The 17,874-nt window shown below is 39.2% G+C and overlaps 1 protein-coding gene across 1 annotated transcript; it reads right to left on the reverse strand.

Annotated features, from left to right (window-relative positions):
• Window positions 1-1,130: 1,130 nt before the first annotated feature.
• On the reverse strand, window positions 1,131-13,580 carry MS4A1 (membrane spanning 4-domains A1). Its single transcript, XM_004585270.2, has 7 exons — window positions 13,391-13,580; window positions 8,718-8,889; window positions 7,409-7,531; window positions 6,275-6,331; window positions 4,555-4,791; window positions 3,949-4,050; window positions 1,131-2,139 (listed from the first exon to the last, which is right to left on the reverse strand). The coding sequence occupies exons 2-7, from the start codon at window positions 8,874-8,876 to the stop codon at window positions 1,927-1,929; spliced, it is 891 nt and encodes a 296-aa protein (XP_004585327.1). The 5' UTR covers window positions 8,877-8,889; window positions 13,391-13,580; the 3' UTR covers window positions 1,131-1,926.
• Window positions 13,581-17,874: the final 4,294 nt, after the last annotated feature.

Consider the following 17,874-nt stretch of genomic DNA (forward strand, 5'->3'; position numbering starts at 1 on the left):
ATGCACCATAAATGTAATATGAGCGTATATTACATGGTCTATGTATAATTTCAGAAATGAAAAATACAAAATGTTTTTTAAGGGTTTCTGAATTGTTCCTCTTGCAACTGCTATTGCCATAGTCTCTTTCCTTCATCTCTAGTTCAAAGCAGAAATACTTGTGTCTATTTCAGTTACATTCTGGAGTCCTGGGAGTGGGAAATACGCTGTCAATAGCCTACTCCTCTAAGATACTGTTTGAGAATGTGTAAGAACACACTGACATTATTATTCAGTGATCTGGCACGTCAAGCTCAAATCCAGATCAGGGTTCTATGACTATGAACCCAAGGCTAGAGGACCCTTCAATGATCTGATGTTAAAAGTCTAAAGACAAACGGGAAAATACTAATCAATTCATTTTTTACAGATAAGAAATCACATAGTTTTATTTTTTTAGAGCTGATTTTTAGAATGTTATACACACAAAAGATTTTTTTTCTCCACTAACAAGAAAACTCTTTTTCCCCCTAATTTTATGGAATATCTTCCATTGAGCATCCCTGTTAAAATGGGTATGGCATTTTCTCTACACCTGCCCCTGTTTTGTAGCACTCAACATGTAGCAGATGGTCACAGATGGTGGAATGTTTATTAATGACATCTTCCTAGGATAATGGTCTTTGTAGGTAAGGTGCTAGTATCTATAAATAGGAACAAGAACCAAAACAAACAGGATGGCTGTGGACTTAGCTTTGGCATTTTAATGATGTTACTGACAAGCATGACTTTCCTTCGGAAACTATCTACAGCACTTTTTGTTTTGTTTATACAGTCTGCTAGCTAACTGACATATTTTTCAAGTATTCTGAATGCCCTTTTTTATTCCCAAAAGATAAACTGTGATTTTTGAATGTTTCTCTTCATACCCATTTAGCACTGATCCAGAAGGTAATTTCATCATAAAACCTGCTAACTTTAATTTAGTAGGTTATGCAGGTGTTGGGTGGACAGCTGATTATTTCAAAGATCACAAGATTTGAAGAAGGTGATTTGGGTGTGAGAAAGTCTCTCATAATTATGAAATTTGAAACCTTTGAAAAGTTACCTTTTATTTATAAATTCTCCAAATCACTTGTAAAATAATGGTCTTTCTTGCTTTGAGAAGAGCAGATAAAACTATTTCATAAAATACTTTGTCACTTGGAAATATTCTGTAAATGTGTCAATTATTACTTGAGATTTGGGTGTCATTATAGCCTTTTAAAAAGCCATTCTTCTGCCTCAAGACAATGTGGCCATGAGCGTAGAGCAAGAATTTGGAAAGGTTAAAGCAGATGAAACATGCCTAATTATGCTGTTGGTATACAGAAAGGGTTGGGTAGGCTACTTAAGGCTTTCTAACAGATTATGGAGTCTCTAAGAATGCGCTAGGGTCTGCCCCACAGTAATATATGTGGAGTAGGTTCCATACTGCTTCTCATTATTACACCTCTTATTTTTCTTAAAACAGTGATGCATAAAGGACTCCACAAAACTACAAATGTGGAAGGAACTGAAGATAGTTTAAGAGCAGCATAAAGCAATTATTTATCTTTTCCATCGGGCTTGGAGTCTGTTGCTGATAGAAGTGATGAAAAACATAATCTTGTCACTACTGCTGCTGAAAAATGTATGCGATGCAAAGGCTAGTGAGAGATCACATTCCGCAGTAATTCCTTTTCTGAATACAAGAACATTGCCCCAGACACGCAGCATGACAACACAGTATCCCATAATGGCTATGTTCTCTGAGTGTGCGAGAAGGAAAATTAGTCACTCCTTGCAAGAACCAGCTAGAAATGTGAAGCGTATGTGCAGGGTACTTCAAGAAGTGTGGACAACTGTATCTCACGGAAGCTCGAGCACTGACACCTAAGAAAAATAACAGAAAGCAGAAGAAATGGTTCAAGGTGAATCATCATTTTCTACTGGAGCTAATTCCTCATCCTGGAGAGGTTCTGCTAAGGTTACTTCTGGTTCCTCCTCCTCTTCTTGCACAGGAATAGTTTCAATGTCTTCTTCATTCTTCGGTTGGATAGATACTTCAGTGAGCTCTACCTCTTCTTTCATCTGAATTGTTTGTTCCTTTTTTTCTTCAGCTGACAGGAGAACCACATTCTAGAACACAAAATGAAACCTTTCTTGACTTTTGCCATTGCTACCTTTCTCAACAACCTATGAATATTCATCAAATACTTTCTAGCTATTCTGTTGCCTTTGTTACTTACTGACTGCTTCCACATATCAAGACTGAATTCCCAAGTGCTCAAGTCCTGATCAGATAACCCATTTATCCAAACTTAAGTCTGAGTAAATCTTGAAGGGCTCCAGATCACTGCCACTTTTTTATGGAATGAACATGCAACAGAGGGGTTTATTACTAGTTGTGATTTTCCCAGTGAATATAACTCTTGGAAAGGGAGTTTCTCTTCCTACAGGGCAAAAGGCTCAAGAGAATGTTTTATTATTATTTTCAAACATGAGAGTATCTTCAATATTCCAATATAGTCACATATAAAATAATTTCACTTATCCCTGCATTAGGGGTTTGCATTTTGACATAGAATATGCAAAAAAGTGAAGGAATCACATTTCATAGATAATGAGACACTTTTTTTATTGGTTTGGAAGTTCTCTTAGGTTTATTTTTTTTAAATGTATTCATTAATTACATTGTATTATGTGACACAGTTTCATAGGTACTGGGATTCTCCCCACCCCTCCCCAATAATGAGACACTTTGTATAAGCCCTTGCAAACTCTTAATTTCTCTTAAGTTCTTTGTCCATAATCCCATTCTACTCTGTACCTTAGGCACCTAAGGTATTTAATATGTATCCAGTCATTCCAGTTTAACACTCTCATTTAGAACTACATGTGCTCTTGAACTAAGATTTTCATGTTCACATAGATATACACAGAATTATTATGTTACCAATAAGTTGCTTCTTTGTTCCGTTTCTGTTTATAGTTCTTGCCTACACTCCTGTGAAACAATGTTACTTTTATTTGCTTCTTGCTTAATATTTTATTTAGTGGAAGATTAACCATGGCAGTGTAAAGTAAATTGAAAGTGTGTTATCATAAAAGTAAAAGGGAAAAAAGGAAGAAAGAGGGAGGGAAAGTTAGAAGTTTAATTTTGGGCTTAAAATTATATATGCAAAATTAATGAAATCTCTAAGTAGATAAAAAATTAAAACACTATAAGTTTGGTAGGTTTTGAGGTATATTAAGCCTACTTCAAATATTCAGTGAAGTAAAATATGTTGCCATCCAAGAGATGTAAATTTATTTAAATGATCTTTAATTTCAATCATTAAGAAACAATGTGATATTTTAACCATGGTTTTGTAAGTAGCAATAAGTCTCTTGGACACGGAGAGGTTATTTTTTAGGCATGATATAATGGCTGTCAGTTTCATTCCATATTAATATTTAAAGAAGCAAGGACTGTTACTTATGAACATAAGTGTTGCCATGGACTACTGAATTAAGAATGCTCCTAACAACCTGGGAAATATCTCTGAGGGCAGAAGTTGTTGACATGAACAGAAGAAAAGTTGATTTCAAAACCACTAGATATTTATGGGGTATAACATAATAGAAGTGATGACTGTGATCTGCCTTCATTCAATCTTGATTCTGCTTTTACACATTAAAAACAGAATTATGGCAGCAGAATGGCAGAAATGATTAGTAAGAGAGTGCATAAAACATACAACTCTACTCACTATCTAACTATGGAATTACTTACAATTTCAAGACATTTTCTTTACTGTTGGCATTTTCTGCTTTTCCAGAAACATGCCAAGATCATTTGTCCTGAAATTCCTGGCTTCAAAGTCTCATGAGATACTATCCCATAAGTGATCTTTGTGGATCTGAACTTTCTGGACGGGGGTTAAATTCACAGTGACTACTACTCACAGCTTTGGGTCTGGAGCACATTCTTTTCCACTCATTTTCAACGATCCCAGCGGTCACAAGTTTCTGGAAGAAGGCGAAGATCAGCATCACAGAGAAAATGCCCTGGAAAAAACAAAAATGAAGAATAAAGGTAAAAATGTGCAGCACATGGTTGCTACTAAATCCAAAATTACACTGTTTCCAGCTACAGGTGGTGTGGTGTCATGCCTCTCAAACTCTATACTAAACACTCTTGAGGTAAAAAAAACATTTGTTAGGCATTTATTTTATGTTTATCTTAGTCAATAAGGATAATCAATGAATATTAACATGATTATTGATTAATAATAAGTAAAACTAAAGCAAGCACATAGCACTTCATCTGTACCAGGCACTGTTGTTGGTGTTTTGTACATACAGATTCATTAATCTGTGAAACCAGATCTATAATTAGTGTTGCTGTATCTATTTAACAGCTGAATACATTAGAGCAGAGTGTGGTTAAATTACAGCCCAAAGCTACACAGGCCGAGGAGCAGAAGTAGTTAGAATGGACCCAGAGTTGATGCTCACTGTAACAATTCCCCAGTTCCTCCCTAGAGAAAACAAATCTGGTTTCACACTTACCAAGAAGACAGATTGTACACTGTAACAGTATTGTGTGGATGGGGAGTTTTTCTCAGAGGGCATCATTGGTTCACAGTTGTATATATTAATAAGTGGTGTGGAGGCTTTAATAAGATTCAGACTGTCCATTTTTAAAAAATGGGACATTTTAATATTAAGTATGTCCATTATCAAAAGAATTATTCCAGAAATTGCAGTGAAGAGGCTCAGTGAGTTCATTATCACTTTTCCTTTGACCTGAAATTGAGACACATGATTTGTTCGTTAGGTTTCATTTTCCACTTGGAAAAAATATGATAGGAGAAAATTCTAGAAGCTATTGCCTCACTCGTAGTCACTGAGCCTAAACTGTGTTGGAGTTCTTTCCTTGGTTTTTAGTCTCTTTGTGTAGCTACATAATTTTTGCCTCCCTTTCTCCTTGCCTGTCTGTCTCCCCCATCTGTTCTAACCACCATCCATTCATTTGCCAAACCAAAATTCTAGTAGCCATCCTTAATAATTATATCTTGTATTCTTACACATCGTTCATGGTCACTGTTTTATTCATTAAATATTTCTGATATAAATTAAGATAAATAATATCTAATTATTCTCTGTATAAAAAAATAGAGAAAAGGGTTTCTACATTCCACTTAGTGGGACAGTACAATGAAAATAGGTTGGGAAAATGTGTACCATCACACTGGGGGAAAAAGCAGCAACAATGCCACCACCTGCATTCCATGAAGATACTTCGGTTGTGATTAGTTCCATTCTACACTCTTTCAAAGCACATTAAGAACTGAAGTCTCTAGGTAGCGTAGAGACTGTCAGAGTGAATATTCTACATTGCAGTGCTGGTAAAATGTTGAAAAGATACTTGTGACAAGCACTTATAAGGGTTTTGAGCTAACAATAACCATTTTATGACACCTATTTCATGCCTAGTTATGTGTTCTACAGATGGGAAGACAGTAGATCTTAACTATTTGAATAATTTGATTTTACTGAGCAGTTTTCCCACCCAACACCAAGTTTGTTAGATCACTTCCCTAAAAGAACCATCTCAATACATTCAGTCCCTCACTGGCTTTAGAACTGATACAGTTTAGTAAACCTAAGGGTTGTGGGAAAGACTTTTCTTGGGGGAAAGCTTGCTGACATCCTCTTCCTGGGTAGAGTAAGTCCCCAGGAATTACATGACTGATACCACCTGCAGCTCTTTAGAGTCTTTGAAACCCACATCACTGCTTCATCCTCGTGCTGATTTGCTCTGGCAGCAAGGACTCTTACCTCCATCTTACAGGTGAAAATTCAGAAGTGCATAGGAGTAGCCCGGCATGCTCAAGGCTACCAATTAAGGCTCTAACTTTGCTAGACCTTGAATCAATTACATTGATTATTTTCCTAACTCATGGTCTTGAAGAAATGACACGGCTCTTAAAAAGGTCTATTATTTCCACGCAGCATATAACATTCCTAGTACTGTAAATGCAAGCTTCATTGTTTTGCCTTTAGTTCTGTTTCCACAGATGTAGTTCAGGTGGATCTCTCTTCCAAGTTTTAAATAAATAAAATCACAGGCCACTATAGAGGGTCCTTTGATTTTTGTTTTTTTGTTTTGTTTTGTTTTGTTTTGAGGGGGTGAAGATCTGTGATTCTGAAGCTGCTTAAGGGTCCTATTTTCAACTGAGTGGGTATTTCTCTGATGTGTGGGAATGAAAGACATACGATTACTTGCCAAACTCTTCCAGGGGCTTTTCTCTGCTGCCACCAGGAGTGATCCAGAAGCAATATACTGTAAAAAGAGAAGCAGGGAAGGTGGGAGAAGGAGAAAAGGTGGAGACAGAGGCAGATTACGTTTTTGTATTAAGGACTGATTGTAAAGAAGGCATCTGTGCTTCTACCCCTTTCAGTAAACCATGCTCCATCTCTATCAGATTCAGTCACTGTTTTTTCTTTATTTAGCCTTCACTATGTCCAATCCCTGTTATTCAATCATCTAGGGGATCCAGTACTAGGAACATAAGACAAAAGAGATAGAAATCACATCTTCTCAATTCATAGTCACAGTTTAAAAGTTTTATCTTTAATTTTCCCTTCATTTATGGAGATGATCTCTGGAGACCATGTCACTTCAAGTCATGCTGACACCAATGACGAGTGAATCAGTACAGCAGGAGATAGTTGGCCTGAATGGGGTAGTCTCTACTGAGTTGTTGGCTGCTTTAGGAAATGATGGTTATTTGCCATCTTCTTCCTTAATGTTCACAGAGGATATTCGTTCTAAAAATTTTGAAACTGGACTCATTTTTTAGAGTGGAAGCCATGAAAAGTCACCTGGAGATAAACGTACTTCAGCCATATGATGTCTGGGCAGACTAACAAAGCAGGAGAACATGCCCGTGAAACAAGTAAAAGGGGGTGCTGCTCTATGGATAGTCAAAGGGAGATTTATTTGGGATAAGGCTAATTTCACCAGGTGATACAGCAGCAAAGAATGGCAGGGAATGAAAAGATCAGGGGTGGGGGAAATGATGTGATACATTTATTCCGTTTCACTTTCACAAACACTGTGCTGGAGGGTGCACATGTTCACTGCCTTTCCCGTCAAAGTTTGTGGTGGAAAGGTCCTGCTTCGAGCAATCTTACTTTTCTTGGTAGATCCTCATCGGGCACTCTGCTCTGAATTTACATGAAGCATGACCATCAATGCCCAACCATGGCATTCACAATTATAGTCAGCCTTTCTTCCCACCTAATTCTTTCAACTGGATAACCAACTTCCGACCCACCTATTTTCTTAAATGCAGAAATAATTTGTGCTTTAAATATATCACCATAAGAATTCAGAAATCATTTCATTTTCACTCACCATAATGCCTCCCCAGAGAGGATACCACACAGCCACACAGATGGGTGCATGAAGATCCCCGATGGGGATCAGCAGGAGGCCCCCCAGGGCAATGTGGAAGAGTCCGTTCATGATCTGGACAGCCTGGGGAAAGAACACAGGTGCTGGTGGGTGATCTGAAACCACTGATGGCAGGCGAAGGTAAGACTGGCAGCCCTGGCTGCTGACGTGGGTCTGTTCAGAATGGGTAAAGGAAGAAGACAAGGTGCTGAGCTGAATTTTGCTCTTTTGTTACACAGTTCTGCATACCCCGCCACTTGAGGTATTATCAAGGAACAGGCAAGCCTAGGATTTTAACAATGGACTGAGAGATACTGAAAACACAAGCCTTCAAGCCAAAGGTCCCCGTGAGGAGCTGGTGCTGTGGTGTTGTGGGTAAAGTTGCAATCTGTTGTGTCAGAATTATATATTGGCATGTGTGTGTCTCTGCTGCTCCACTTGCTAATGTGGCCTGGGTATCAGGGACCTTACCACCATTGTAGGAAACCTGGATTGAGTTCAGCTTAACCAAGTCCCAAGTATTGTGAGCATTTAGGGAGTGAACAGACAGATGGATGGGTCTCTCTCTCCCTCACTCCTTCCCTACCTCCTTCCTTTGCTCAATCATTCCTTCCTCCCTCTTTCATTCTGACTTTCAAATAAACAGACAAGTATATAAATATTTTAAAAATAAAAGAAGAGAGACAGTAAAATTGTCTGTATTTTCAGGTGGCAAGATTTTATACATGCTGAATTCTGAGGATTCACAGTCTAGCATAAAGCTATGGAACTAGTAAGTTTGATGTTGTAGAATATGGAGCTGGTACTGTGGCATAGCAAGTAAAGCTGCTGCCTGCAATGCTGACATACCGTATGGGGCTCAATTTGAGTTCCAGCTGCTCCCTTCTGATCCAGTTCTTTGCTTATATGCCTGGAAAAGCAGTAAAGATGGCCCAAGACCTTGGGCCACATTGGAGATCGGAAAAAGCTCCTGGCTGCTCTCTCCTGGTTCCTGGCTTCAAGTCAGCCAAACTAGCTTTTGTGGTCATTTGGGGAGTGAATCAGTTCTCTCTCTGCCTCCTCACCCTTCCCTACTCTCTGTAAATCTATATTTCAAATAAATAAATATTTTTTAAAAATCACCTTGTGAGGTGATTCCGGTGATAACTCTTGTGATACCTCCCTGTGTTGTCCCACTGGATCAGGGATAGAATTCTGCACACAGCTTCATACCATCAGCTTCTGGGGGCCGCAGACTACCCAGGGTGTGGAATACAGGGAAGTGACTTACCCCCAAAGCCTTAGATTCCCGCAAGAAGCAGCTTTGTGTGGGGCCCACCACTGGAGACGTCTTCCTGAAGGTTACTTTTGGAACAGGCTGCAGACCAATTGGGCCCTTCATGGATCCCGATGGGCACTTTGCACTCATTGAATTTCTGGGTGTTGTCATTTCGCTCTCAGTCCTAAAACTGAAACAAATAATGTGTGCATATATGTCCACATGCCTGGGTTGATTTTTGTCCCTGCTGCTTTTTTGGAAGACGTATTTTTCTTATTTGCCCTTGATGGTTGTGGTGGCATCAGGAGAGTTTGGTTATAAGGACTGTCCTCCACATAAGGAGGAGCTCTGGACTTCTACCTGGCTCCAATGCTGCAAGACAGGTGGATGAGGTTGTCTGACATCATGTGAGCCCATGGGCCCTTAGGGCAAACTGCTGGAGTTTAACCAGCGAGTCTTCTGTTTTCTCTGAGACTTTGGGTAAGTGCTTTAAAATCTCTGGGCCTTAAATTCTTCAACTGTAAAGGAATAATAGTTTGCATCTTATAGAATACTACAAGATGTAATGAGCCGATGGTCTGGACATGGCTGGTATAATTTCATTTAGGGGTAGCTCAAATATCAGCTGTATTTTCTCTTATAATGTCCTTAAAGAGAATATTTGCTTCATGACACTTGCCACTTATGGGAAGTTGCCTTATTTACTTGTTTGCTTTTGTCTGTTTCCACAGATAATTCCACCAAAGCAGAGATTTTTGTGATTTTTCTTAGTACCTAAAATAACGGCTAAGTAACTTTGTAATAAGTATTATTGAAGAAAATCATACCAATCATCTATGTCTAAATATTATTTTATTATGTTGTTGTTCTTGTTTTTTTTTTCTTGCCGGAGCATTCATTTCAATTTTGTTAGTCTATAGAGTAAGCACCATAATAACACTCTCTCAGAGAAAAACAATGTGCTATCATATCTGAATGTATCAAAGTTACATCATTATTAAAGATGTTGAATGAGGCACTTGGTCTACCAAATGAGCTCTCCATGGTATCAGGGTGCTTTATGTCTCCTATGGGGAAGATGTATCCAGCCTTTCCCATATAACTCTCTTCTTCAAATATATCTCATTTTTTTAATGAACACAAATCAACCGAAAACAGGTGATCTGTCTGGGACATGGACCAGAGGGAAGAGATGAGGCTATGGCTAAGTGTTTCTCATTGAGTTTTTTCCTCCGCCCTAGATTACCACATGTCCTGTTTCTAATAGTCTTAGTGATTTCTCTGTACCACAAAACAACCTCCCAAAGACCACTGACAATAGGAATGCATTAGTTTAGCTCACTAAGGAACTTGTAAATTGACCTGGTCACCAGGAAGAAATTTTAGGGCTGCCAAACCCTCAAAAACCATGCTGTTCACTTCACAAATGTGGAAGCCACACTTGGGTAGGGGAGATGGCTTGGTAAAATCCTCACAGTTAGGAACAGAGCCAAACTGCTTGGCAGTCTTCAACATTGGGAATGTTGATGGTCTTTCTGCATCACAGCTAGTCCAGACCAGAGAGAGGTGTATAGTTGAACACCCACTGTGTACCAGGGACACTATGTGTCAGTTTTCCAACTCTCTGAACAGCTTTCTCACTAAGCAGGCATTTCATTTCCTCTGGGATGATATGGAAATCAGGTTAGAAGAGACTAATTAGTTTTACCAGTGTCTAATGGCAAATATGGAGTGTTCTAGAAGCTACAATACCCTCCTCCCCAGGGTAGTAATTTTACTGAAGATAGAGCATGAAGGTCAGCAGTTGTGATACTGGAAAGAAATTATTGGAGTATCATTATTTTAATTTCTCCTCCTTCATCAACTTCTTTATCTGGGCTTTGTCTGCATTATTACTGCTTTTATGCAAGTGAATTCTACTCTGGCTGTTTCTGTAGTCACCAAGGGCAATGATAATCCTGTTCGTGGTGTTGGTGGTAGTGGTAAGAGATGCCTAACAGTAGCAACTGTATTTTAACGAACTCTTCAACAATGGATATTACTATAGGACAGTAGTTTATAGCCCTGTGTTTCTATACGACTCTTCATTTTTTTTCCTAAAGTGTACATATGTAGATTTTTATGCCAGGTCACTGTAGGCTGACTGTGCAATAAAAAACACCTTCACCCCATGGAAATATTTTAAAAAATGAATATTAAAGGTCTCTGAAGCCTTACCTTCTCTTTTATCAAAAAAATTTTTTCAATGACTTTAAATTATAACAGTTATGCTCAAAAAACAGTTGGCAGATTAGTCGAGGTTATTTACTCTCTTACTCAAGATATGATGATGGGGTTTTATTTCAACTTAGCACACATCACCCCATTTTATTGCACACAGCAACTTCTGAAAATGAGTTTGACTTCTAAAGGCACAGCTGGTTCTGTGCCCATCCACTGAGGAACAGCTCATAACTTTGATTTTTGGATTGAATAATGACTTTAGGCCCCCAGATCCCATCATCTACTGAGCAGTTTAGAGACTCTTGACTGTTGTGAACTTCCTCCTTTGTTGATTAAAAAGCTTTGCATTTTTATGCTTTCCTGCTCCTGTGCACTTGTCTCTGAGGAAGAACGCACTTCCGTTCACCCTCTGCTCCTCAGCCCATGTCCTTATATGAAGATGTTAGGTCTTCCCAATAGGCTTTCCTCATATCTCCTGCCTTTTATTCCATGTGTATGTGTTATTAGGTAGCAGACAGAATTTGTCCCAGTTCTGTTGCATTGCTACTCTTGGATCTCTGTATAAGGTGGGATGTTATCTACATCACCCATAGCAACTTGTTTTAACAATATCAGATAATTGATGATATTATTAATGCCCCCTCTTTTTTTTTTTTTTTTTTTTTTTTGCTCATACGCACTGTCTCCCAGTCCCAGAATCTACTTTCTTTAACGTGGCCATGTCCTCAACCACTGCCCAGAAGCCCTGTTGCTTTACCGAGCTTCTTCACAGCCTCTGTCCTCTTTCCCCTCACTTCCTCAACAGGCACTCAGTCCTCACTACTTTGCAATTAGTTCCTGTCAGAACCATTCAACTGGAAACACTGTGCAGAGACTGTGCTATCAAGTCGGGGGCTTTTTCTCAGGCATCATGCCTCTGGGGGCTTTATTTCAATCACCTCTATTTTAAGGATTGAAGGCACCTTTCTGTCCGTCTGACCAAATACTCCCCTTCCTCTGTGCTGTGTTTCCCTCTTGAACATCTTCCTTCTATCTGGTGTTACCCTGTGAATATAGGGTTCATTTCCTGGATTAGTAGGACAAAAGTCCTTAGTATCCACCCCACAATCTGTCTCTTCCTAATCTTTCATCCACAAGGCTGCTGACCCAGATTCCCTAAATCTCTGCTCAGTTCATACTCCTCCCAGGCTTAAGCTCTTTCTCTGTCATTGCCTCCTGGAGAAAGAGAAAGTCTGGCTGACATGACTTTCAAAGTTCATATCCTACTGTCCCCTTCTAGCACCACTGGTCTGAATTTAGCGTCTGCTTTGAGTCCTCTTGGTTTTGAAATGCCATTTCTCCCTTCCTTCTCATTTTCAAACTCGTTGCTAGACATTTACGTCACCTGGGGCTGGTCTGACTCTCCTTGCCTGACCACTGAGTGTTCTGCTCAAAATCTCATGTCTTTACCTTCCTCATTTGCCACTAACCACTTTCCAGGTTAAAATGCAGTGCAAGTAGTTCCAAGTGTAAATTCCTAAAGGGAATTGTGTGTCCCACTGAGGTCATATTGGGAACCTGTTTCCCACAAATTGTAAGCATTAAGGGGAATAGTAAATTGTTACGTCCTCAAAGCAGGTTTACAAATGCCCAGGAAGCCAGCCTGAATGATGACCATTTCAGCTTACCTCCCGATTAGTGAGATTAATCCATTTTATGAGAAATGGTGAGAGGGAATCACACACACACACACACACACACACACAAGAATGACACACAAAAACATGAAAGTTTCAGGAAAAATATATGCCATGGTTAAAACTTAATCTGTGTTGCCTTCGTGAGAACATTCTTGTTGCCAGTGCTTACTCTTACTGTTTCCTACATTTTGGTGCGGAGCCAGGTTCTGTGCTCAATCTGCTATCTTGTTATATATACACACACAGACACATTCAAGAGCATCTTTGGGGAGGGAAAAATATTTAAAGCAGAAGGAATGGAGTTATTTTCATTACGGGTGTAACTATTTTCTTACTTGGTACAAAGAAGTCCTAAGGCCTCCAAGAGTTTATTTAGTTCATTTAGTCTTTGTAATGGGGATGCTACTACTATTACTCTCATTTTAGAGGTGAGCAACTGAGGCTCACTGAGGTTTAGTTACTCGCCCACAGTCATATGGCTTGTCAACGCTGCAGGTCCAATTTGAATCCAGTGGGTTAGAAACCATGCTCTAAGTTACATGCTGCAATCTACTAACCTTGTAGAATATTGATTGCCAAGGGTAGCTCTTGAGAGGAAGAGTGGTTAAGGGGTGGATAGGCGAGAAGCCTCGATCTCACACCTTTTCAAATCATGACACCATCGGAAAGTCTGACTGGGGAAGCTCTGTAATTAAAACTGAGACCCTCCAGTGTCCAAGATCGTCTTCGACCGTATTCATCACACTTTTAAAACCACTAAAAAGAAAGCAAATCAGTTCTTACCTGAGTCTCCAATCTCAAAGGCTGATTTTGTTGCTGTGTTGGCTGTTGAGCTCCGTTCAATGCTGCAAGTTTCTCAACCACACTGAGCGGGTGAGTGAGATAGGTAAGGTGTGAGGCTGGGATTTCTGATTAGATACCAGGTGACAGGAAATCGTAGCTTCTGCTACTGTGGTCTTTGCTCCAATTACTTTGGTTTGATGTAATCTTACCATAGCGAAGAAGATACAAAAAAGTTTCTGTCTTACCAGGCGGTTTCACTTCTTTTAAAAGATCCCAGGGGACTGCCTGGTGCCCTTCATGCTACCTTAATTAGAAGAACTTTTGTAGCCCCCACCCTGCAAGCAGGTGTGGATGGTGGGTCCCTAAGGACCTCTAGAAACTCTCCAGAGATAGGACGGACTTTTCTCCTCTTGCCTCACTTTTAGGAGTGAGTAGGTGGGCACGAGGCATCCATGCAGTGACTCAAGCATCACTGAGCCCATACACCTGAGAGTGCCATGATTATCATTCCCTAAATACTGTCTTAATTTTTTCATGCTTTGGTTCTTTTGGGCCTTGTATGGACTGTGTCAGGTTTAGCAGAAGAGACCTAAAAACGCACTTTGATGTTCCCTGACATGTGCCCAAAAGTTCAATGCAAGAGTTATCCTCCAAATAAATTGAAATCACATTTTCCTAATAACAACCTCTTCTGTTGTCTAGTTCCTTTACTGCTTTTTTTTTTTAAAATCAGCCTAGGCTAGAACTGCATGGCCATCAAACACAATGCTAAACCAAATTTGGGAAATTGAAGGAGTTGGTGGCACCAGGATAATCTAAAGGAGATAAAAGAAATATTGCCCAAAGATATTGTCATCCTCATCTCCTTCCACAGGCAACTCTTTTTGGTCCATATGTTGAAATTTTAAATCTATTTTTAGTTTTTAGTTTCCTTGTCCATTACTTTACACAGGTCTATTGTTGGGCAGTAAGTGTTTATTTAATCTAAAGGATTGAAATATGGCAGCTTTACTCCATCTTTAGTGCTTAATCAGGAATATTACATGAGGATAGCATTGTTAATTGGAGATAGCTTTCTCTCGCTAACCTCTGCCTCTTGATGCTGGTTTGGAGCAATGGGACTTGGCCTAGTGAGCAGACATAGTAATGAGGAGATTGATTTGTACACAACATAAATATGCCATTACCCATTACTATGAACTTTTGTCCTCAAGAATTCTGCATTAAAACCAAGCAGTCATTTCTTAGAAATTCCATAAAGAAAGGAAATAAAGCCATTAGATCCATTATCCATTCAAGATCCTCAGTATAGGTCTACTCACATCTGATAAAATGCCTGGATAATTGGTGATAGGGACTTTCCTTCCATGTAGTTTATTTAGTCCTTTTGTGTTATCACTACAGAATACTTGAGAGAAGTAGCTGATAACAAAGGTTCTGGAGGCTGCGAACTCCTTAACCGGGGGCTCCTGTTCTGGAGAGGGCCTTCCAGCTGTGCCATCCCATGGTGGAAGTTAGGAAGGGAAGGGAAGATACTTGCATGCATGTGTGTCTATTACAGACACTGGGGAAGGGGCCAGGACTCGTATTTTTATCGGGAATTCACTCTTACAGTAAGTGGCTTATTCCTGTAACAGCTGCTAAACACTCCATGCACAATCACCTCTTAAAGGTCCTACGTTTCAACACTCCTGCACTGAGGATTATATTTCCACTCCATGAGTTGTGGGAGACAGGTTCAAACCATAGCACCCAAGGTCTGATTGTCAGGCCTAGTTTGAGTCCAGGCTGATGAGATTTTACAGATCTGTGTGTTCTTGCTAGTGAGTGTGGGAGCAAAGTCAGAACTTGGCACTTGTGTAGCCTCGAAGAGACCTGACAGTGACTTACATAACCTGATACTTTCCTTATTTCCCACTGCTTTTATCCCGTTTCCCCCCAGTTAGCAATGGGCTGTTGGCTGCTTTGGTCTTCCTGGCAGATGAAATCACCTAGATGTCTTCATTTGTAATTTTTTTTTTTTGTAAATAAAGTTCAGTTCCATCAATATGGACAAGTCACCTTTTTTGTTGCCTTTGATGACTTGGGCTGACGTTCTTTCAGTGCTTGACCATGTTGAAACCGTCATTACATCAAATTTGTCAATAGCACCTTGTGATCCATCGTTCCTTCCCCTTCCCTAATGGCTTGAATAGTATTTCATTAACTCTATTGCACACTTGAAATACTTCTCTTTAAATTAAGCCTCTTAGCCTGCAGTGGTCATTTGGCTTGCAGAAGATAGTCTCTTTTTTAAAAGTCCACATGAAATCATGCCTTTGGCAGTGTCCATGCCACTTGATACCAGGACTGGCTTTTCAGATTTCTGTGCCAACCATGTTGTTATGAAAAATAATGATTTTGCTTTAGTTCTTTCTCCCATCAGAGTAATCATCACAGCCTAGTCTGTACTAGGAAATAACATTATGGCATGTTTTCAACAGCTCAACAGGGCCCTAAGGCCCAGAATTACTTGCTGTTGAAGGGTTTTCATTTCAGAGACTGTGCAAGGAGATGCAGAGTCAACGTGAGTATCCAATGGCAAATAAAATTTGGTTACTGATCACAGGATCCCAACTTAAACTTAGAAATAAATAATACTAAGAAAAAATGCAGACATAGGTATTTAAGAATTACACAACTGAGTTCATCAGTCTGATTTTTAAAGGTGAAGATAGTTGTTGAATATCTAACTTTATGTATGTCAAGCTCTGTGTAAAAAGTTCGCAATACATTGCAATACATGTAGCATTGATTCTATTTTTTAATTGTGTAAAGTAAGTTCAGGCAATGGGGAAAGCTTACTTCACATTGCACAGCTAGTAAGTGATAAAGCAAGCGATGTTTAGAAAGAAAAGCTCATTTATGTATGATAATTATAAAATGATAATTATAAATTACAGCTACTTAAAAGCTTTAAATGTCTAAATGACGATCAAACCTAGTAGGCCTGCCTTAAAACCCCTTACAATTGTACATCACAGATTCAAACTCTTAAGTATTGTCTCAAAATTCACACATCTTAACATCATTGAGTTGCTAGATATTTTTCATCTGAAGCTCACTTCATTAGAAATGAAGAATCCACATTTTTTCTTCTGCTTTTGCTCACGTTGGCACATGTGCTGACGCAAGCTCCTCCTAGCTTGTTACGGAGATGAAAACCTGTCTGTTTCTTTGAATATATTAGTTTATTTTTTCTGCTAAAAGCAGAAACATGTAATTGGATTTGGATATAGGGATCTTGATTCGAATTCTGCCTAATCTCTTGATTCTAGCTCCATGTTCCTTTGTAGGCTCAAGAAAGTTATATACTTTGAAGTTCAGCATTCTTGTCTGTGACAAAAATGCAGCCTTGACCCACAGAGGGTGAGGTGACAATGAGATGGTACCGGTAATATCTCTAACAACTAGCAGAAACTCAGTCAGTGGAGGACAACCTAAGACAGCACTTGCTAAAATTACCACAGGTCTGGGAATTTCCTGTAGTATTTGAACTTTTTAGGGATGGATTTCCTGTAGTACTTGAACTTAACACAGTAATACTTTTCCTGTACATTGCTCTTTTTTTTTTTTTTTTTTTTTTTTTTTTTTTTACTCCATAGACCTCAGATCAGGAGATAGCACAACAGATTTAAAGCAAAAAACCACAAAAGAACCCAGTTGTCTACCAGTAAGCGAGAGTAAACCAGTAGCTCCCAAAATTAGTTTTGGGATCATCGGAAAGTCCTGAAAAACTACCAAAGTGTGCCTCTCACTATATTCTGATTTAATCAGTGATACACTAGGGTTTGCAAAATTTCTTCAGATGATTTGCATATGCTGTCATTTTTAGGAACTAGTGCATTTAAGATTTGTAGAAATACAAAGCAGTGCCATTCGCTACACTAAATATTTTCTTTTCTAAAATATGATCATTTCAGTAAACTGTTGTTCATGTTATCATATGACGAGTCCTAATAATTTTGAAGATATGAAAGGATTCAAAGAACAAAATGGTCTAAGAAATGCTGGCAATGGGATTAAGATGGTCTTCAGAGCCAGATGGTGTATTAGCACAGTGCCCTTGTCATTGCAAACTTTGTGTCCACATGACCTGCTCTGTGCTTCTGCTTCCTTGTCTGTAAGGTTAATAGAAGACTACAGTTTATGTCTTAGCATTTTTGTAAGGTTAAATGATTAGCATAAGCAACACTTACTGCGATGCCTGAAACACGCTACTACCTCCTCACTTTCAGTATCGTTGTGCTTCTGGCTGACCTGGTGATCTTGCAGCAATGACATAAAAGCTGTAGGCTAAATTTTCCCCCAACAAACTCACACTTCCACACAATATAGACAGAGCTACGGCCTGTATTTAGTCTCTTATTGGAAGTCAGCAGTAATTCCATAAACCAGAGAAATTAGGTGCCCGTGACCTTGAGTTGATCTTGGTACAGAATGAT

This window comes from Ochotona princeps, chromosome 4 (genome assembly GCF_030435755.1).
Source record: "Ochotona princeps isolate mOchPri1 chromosome 4, mOchPri1.hap1, whole genome shotgun sequence".
NCBI lineage: Eukaryota > Metazoa > Chordata > Mammalia > Lagomorpha > Ochotonidae > Ochotona > Ochotona princeps.